This window comes from Rhagoletis zephyria, unplaced genomic scaffold (assembly GCF_001687245.7).
Source record: "Rhagoletis zephyria isolate East Lansing unplaced genomic scaffold, Rhagoletis_zephyria_1.1 Rzeph_scaffold_19273, whole genome shotgun sequence".
Taxonomy (NCBI): Eukaryota; Metazoa; Arthropoda; class Insecta; order Diptera; family Tephritidae; genus Rhagoletis; species Rhagoletis zephyria.
This window is the reverse complement of record NW_016176333.1, coordinates 1-6269: the sequence shown is the minus strand read 5'-3', so window position 1 is coordinate 6269 and position 6269 is coordinate 1. Positions and strand designations below refer to the sequence as shown.

The window sequence follows — 6269 nt, the reverse complement described above, 5'->3', positions numbered from 1 at the left end:
ACTGATGGCAAATATAGGCGGTCCAAGTCAACACTACGCGCCAACGGCACCAGAGCGCCGCTCACCGGCTTTAACGAAGAACGGCCCACCAGTTCCAGTAGAGTGCCGCCACTAGCGTCGACAGAATGCCGCCACCACCGCTAGCGACACGTCCGCCCAGACTGCGGCAGAGCAACAGCAAAGTCACGCCACCACGACATAACGGACCGGTAACGGGACACGGAAACCGTTACCCACCACTGCAAGTGACGCTACCGATATTTCCAATTTTGATATGTTTGATAGTAAGTAAGAGAATAATCTAATAAAGTACGATTTACCGGAGCTCCGAAACTATAAATTTATTGTAACGGACCCTGGACACGGCGAGTATACCCCAGCGTTATAGAAGAAGCGTCGGGACTGCAAAAACGTTTCGTTACAATGGATTCTGGAGCGCTACATTTACACCTAAAGTACATTTACAAAAGTGGTTTCTGAAGTACATATCAAACTTTCTGATGTACATTTTACGGTGTCTGAAGTACAATTTACGAATTTGAAGTACATTTTATGGTTTCTGAAGTACAATTGACTAATCTGAAATCCAATTAACGGGTTCTGAAGTACATTCGACTAATCCGAAGTACATTTTATGGTTTCTGTAGTACAATTGATTAATCTGAAGTACAATTTTCGGGTTTCTGAAGTACAATTGATTAATCTGAAGTATATTTTACGGTTTCTGAAGTACAAATGAGTAATCTGAAGTCCAATTAATGGTTTCAGAAGTGCGTTTGATTAATCTGAAGTATATTTGATTATTTATGAAATATAGTTGACGCTTTCTGAAGTACTATTAGACGCGGAATTCTGATCAAGAGATGCTACCCGAAATAGCAGTTATAACTTCTACCACTTAGACTTTGTTGCTTTTTCCATTTTTCCCATTTCCTTAGGTAGAAACGAAACACTAATCATTTATTACTTTTTATTTTTCTAGGTTGATGACTGTCGACGAACACATAATTATGACGAATTCATATGTACCTTTCTGTCAATGCTAGCTCATCAAGGAGCTCTGGGTGAGTTAGTCTGTCAACACTTGCTACCTTCGAAAAAAATTGGTGGACAATGCGCAAGCCGTTTAAACAAAGGAACATCTCAGGCAGTGACACAACAAAAACAAAAAAACTGCAAACCTTCGAAAAATTCTGGTCGCAGACGAAAAGGCCGAAATAAGTGTAAAAAAAGAAAATGATCCTAAACATTCTGTTATTAATATATGTATGTAATGGGGAAAGTTAAAACGAATCTAAGATTCGAAGAAATGTATTCTTACTTTTTTGACATTATTATATTAGATGCTACACAATTTTCAATGCAACAAACCGCTTTCCAGCTTCATAAATTTTTTCGCAAATTCATTTCAAATATGGACAAAATGTCATAAAGATGTATGTGCAAATTAAATTTAGGTACTGGTTAATTTCAAATCGTTTTTCTCGAAAACTTATTTTCGAATCCTAGGTCCCTTTTAACATTAGGAGTGTACCCGTACGCCCAACTATCTAAAGTTTTAGAAAACTTTTACTGGTTTTGCGTTCTCGTACCCAAAAAACTTGCAAAGTAGGGGAAATTGAAAGAGCAAAATGTGACAGAGAGCTGCAAATTTCTGCTGGAAAAATTTTTCCCAGCTAAAACTTGCAAGGAAGAAAATCTGCTGATCACAAACACATGTTTGTAAATAAACAAAAGAAAATATGGCCTTTTTGAGTTATTTATTGCGAATTTTATTATTAATGCTAGCATACAACGAAAAAGTCAGTAAATTTAATAAGCACAACGTTTGTTGAGTTTATTTTTCGTTGATTTGCTATTAATCTCCACTTTGTTTACTCTAGTGTGTGCTGACTATGGTTGCCGTATGACATTTTTCGTTTGTACCATAATTTTCCTTTAAACATACCAAACTAGATTTAAATGCAGCATGCTGAAATGTTTTTTGCTGAAGTTTTCGGTTTTGGTAGGTAGATTGTTGAAATGAATTTTTATAATTTTAAAGCTACATCTGTAGCTATATCTATTACATTTGTTTTGGATCAATGATGGGTGTTTGGAGGAGATAATTTTGTTTTTGAATGCGTCACCATGTGAAATCCCAAATAATTATGAAAAAATAACTTATTCACTCCGATATAATTAATTTGTATTTAAAAATGTCTTTCTTATCCAAAATTATTCAATTGTACCAAATGCCAAATGGGGGAAAATGTACCAAGCAGAAAATAAATTGCCAAATTAATCACCAGTGGCAACTGTGCAAGTGATCAGCTGTTTCGAAGGTTGCAAGTTTTTGCAAATTTTGCGTTCTCGTACTTCTGTTGATATTTCGTCTCTTTGAGAACGAATGCTGCTAAATTCTCAGAACTTTTGCTGCTGGAGAATTTTGTCCTCTCAATACGAGTACACACCTATTCCCTGTTGCATACATATATAGTTTCAATCAGGATGCCAAGGCGAATTCATATAAGGAGGTATTGATTTTACAAATAAAAAAATGAGATGTATTTCGTTTTTGTTTTGACAATCACGCACCGTTCACAGCTGATGAAACAGCACACCCTTATATGAATTAGACTTGCAATGATGCAAAAAAGAAGGAATGTTGTCAGCCATTTCACTGTTAATAAAATTATGGCATTTCATCAAATGCAAGGTACCAGACCAGGGGTAGTTTTTTGGGTAGACAAACAAAAATTTATAAAAATGTACAACAATTGATTACAATGTTTACAAAGAATTAATTGTGAAAATTTATATAAAGAAAAAAGTGGGCATACATTTTCCAAATTTTGAAACTCCAATGTTTAATTGAAATCGATCTAGAGTGAAGTTTTTACCTTTCCCAAACTTTCGTTTATTAGGAAAATAGGTAATTTTCAGAGTTTGAAATTGCTTCACTATTTTCAATACTTTTACTATTGCTTAGCTGCGGCTGATGAAAAATAAATCAACGAAAGCAGACAGCAAAAGCCAAAAGGGACATGAAATCATTTGCTTTTGTTTACAGCGCAATTTGTTTATGCTTAAAGAGTCAGCCGAAGCAACAAATTTAGAAAAGATGTGTTGCAGCAAGCAGTAAGTTTGTTGTATTCCCATTTTTTGCTTTTTTCCTTTCAGCGTTATTCTCCATACCCTATAAACATTTTGGCGAACGTTCGAAAATGGCCTTCGATATCCAATATGCATATCGAACTAAAAACGAACTCATAACCAACCTTAGTTTTCCAACGTTCATAGTATATTGGAAATACACTCGATAAAACCATAGCAACAAGAGCGAAAGTGAAATCTAGCTCATTCTCGAAAGGAAATATTAGAAAATCACTCTCTCTCATGAAAATTTCAATTCGATAATGGGCTGGATTTCGAATTCTTAACGAAGGAAAAATACATTGGATAACGAGGGTTCTCGAATCGAATACTAACCTATTCCAAATTAGTTATCGAAGGTGAGACTGGAAAAAAAGATTTGTTTTCCAATCATTTTCGAATTGTTAACCAATCCCAATGTTTATTGGGTATGTACGCTCATGCTTCATCTGTATATCAACGAAGTACGCTTGCTTCTTTCATACATATGTTAATTAGACTGCATCACTCCCCATACAAAAAAAAAAAAATCGGTACGGTTTTTCCACTGGAATTATAAAATCTATTATATTTTAAGACTTTCACCAATATATCCCGCAAAAACATTAAGATTTATATATGTCAGCTGGACCGATTTGAAAATGCTTCCAAAAATTGAGCTTTTTATTAATTAAAACATTTTTTTTTTTAATATTTTTTGAAAAAAGTTAGCTCAGATGACTAAACAGTTTAAGCTTAAAAAATTTGCATAAAAATATTAAAAAAAAAACATGTCTACGGAATCATAATAATGAGATTTTCGACTGGTTTAAAAAAAAACTTTAATAACTCAGCCACAACCTTACCAATTTGGACTTATGAGGTACCATTGGTAAGGTATTTTCTCAGCCTTTTAATTTCTTTGCGAATAAGCTCATTCAAAATATGAAAGAAGAAGGTAAGATAAACGAGTGTCATTCCATGATGAATTAAGATGTGTTGGTATTTGATAAAGAAAAAATTGGGACGCGAATGAGTCTTTTTGCAAAGAAATAAAAAGGGCTCACCCTCACTGATACCAGTGGAGCAGTTATTCAAGTTTTTCTTACACAAATATTTGAAAAAAGTTAAAAAAACGGCATCGAAAATCTCTATTTTATGATTCCGTTGATACAAATTTTTAATATTTTTATTTAGATTTTTTAAGCTTAAACTGTTTTGTCATTTGAGGGAATTTTTTCCGAAAAATTCTTTAATAAACTATTTTTATTCCTAAAAAAACTAAATTTTTAGTAGTATTTTCAAACCGAAATATTGTGGCGGACGTCTTAAAATATTATAAATTTTGTAATCCTGGCGGAAAACCGCACCTTTTTTTGGTGATGCAGTCTAATATACATACATACAAATATACATATGTATGCACGCTGCATAGGCCCTAGGGAGCTGCAACAGCAATTTTTCTTATTAGGTTTCATTTTCAGGATATGACTTGATGAAATCATTGAGAGTTAGGCAGTCTGCACACGGGTCNACTATCTGTCAACCCTAAGATATCTCACTTGTATTCTTCCACAATGATTCAAAGTCGCTTCAGGTGCAGGTCCTGAGGCGTAGAGGAATCGTCGAATTTTGAGGTCAGGTTTCATTTGGAGGATATGATTGAATTGATCAAAACATGGAGAGTTAAAGTTCGGTTGGAGAATACCTCGAACNCATTGAGAGTTAGGCAGTCTGCACACGGGTTGTGTGGCTTTAGACGCGTATTAGATGCTACATACGAAAGTGATACGCTTTGATGCCGCACACGTGCATTTAAAAGGAGAGCTGCATACGAGTCGTCAGCTTCACGAATTCGTCAAAGCAAGCTAGACGCAAATCGCTTGGCGTACAGCAGTGTTTTTAGCTAAACGTGCGTACGCTCAGAAAAGAGGAAGAAGTTTGTTTACAATTTTCCGTGAACGTGCATGCATTTCATTGACAAAAAAGCATAAAACAATAAAATTCGTACAAATGATTGAAAAATAACTGAAAATTAATTTTAAAAATAATAATTTTTTATCACTTGACAATTCTGCGCCTGATACTTTGACGATTTAAAGTCGCTTCAGGTGCAGGTCCTGAGGCGTAGAGGAATCGTCGAATTTTGAGGTTAGGTTTCATTTGGAGGATATGATTGAATTGATCAAAACATGGAGAGTTAAAGTTCGGTTGGAGAATACCTCGAACTTCGAGGGGTGAGTCCCTTAACTTTGCGAATTTAAAGGATGTGGAGTAAAGCTGCGAAAGTACAGATTTTCGCCGTTCTCGATACTTTCGATATTTAAGAGAAAAAAACTTGATACATCAATATGTAACGTTAAATTTTTTATTCTAAATGAAGCAAAATAAATGGCGGCCGCTGTAGTGTAGTGGTACGCAGTGCGCGCTTCCATTCCGCAGCACCTGGGTTCAAACCCTGTTCAAAGCAACATCGCAAAAAAATTAAAAAAAAGGTTTTTTCTTAAAAGCGGTCGCCCTCGGCAAGCAATGGCAAACCTCCGAGTGTATTTCTGCCATGAAAAACAGCTTCTCATTAAAATACAGTCGCCGTTCGGAGTCGGCGTAAAACTGTAGGTCTCTCCTCTTTGTGCAACAACATTAAGGCCCACGCCACAAATCGGAGGAGAAGCTCGGCCAAACACTAGCATATGTGTAAGCGCCAATTTATTATTATTATTAAATGAAGCACTAAAAAAACATACTCTTTCAACAGTGACCCACACTCAAAATCACACAGTGATATTATTACGATATTCGCAATGTTTTTTCGTTCTGATTTTTTTCCGTCAAAAAATCAACAAACTCATAAAAATTGCGAAATTTTTAATTAGACTCGATGTCGCTAAGAAATTCCGCTGACTTCTGATCATATTTTGTTGTTTTCTGGCAAAATATTTTTTATTTTAACTTTTATTTCAACGTAGATTGATTACTGATTACTGATAAAAATAAAATATTTCACACAAACAGGGTTGAAATTTTGAAATTCCTGCCCGTATTTTGTTTGTGTGTCAAATATTAGTGGCATTGTGCTATTATGATTGCACGGCCGTGTAATCATAGTCAACTTATGTACAGTAGTCGAAAAAATTATAGCCTCAGCAAATTTTGAC

General features: G+C 35.0%; 1 protein-coding gene across 1 annotated transcript in view; it reads left to right on the top strand.

Moving 5' to 3' along the window:
• Positions 1-1416, top strand: part of caly (ubiquitin carboxyl-terminal hydrolase calypso) — a 3183-nt gene extending 1767 nt beyond the window's left edge. The window contains exon 2 of the mRNA XM_017636813.1: positions 983-1416. Within this exon, the coding sequence (XP_017492302.1) occupies positions 983-1240 (258 nt within the window). The 3' untranslated portion in view covers positions 1241-1416. The remainder of the gene's footprint in view (positions 1-982) is intronic.
• Positions 1417-6269: the final 4853 nt, after the last annotated feature.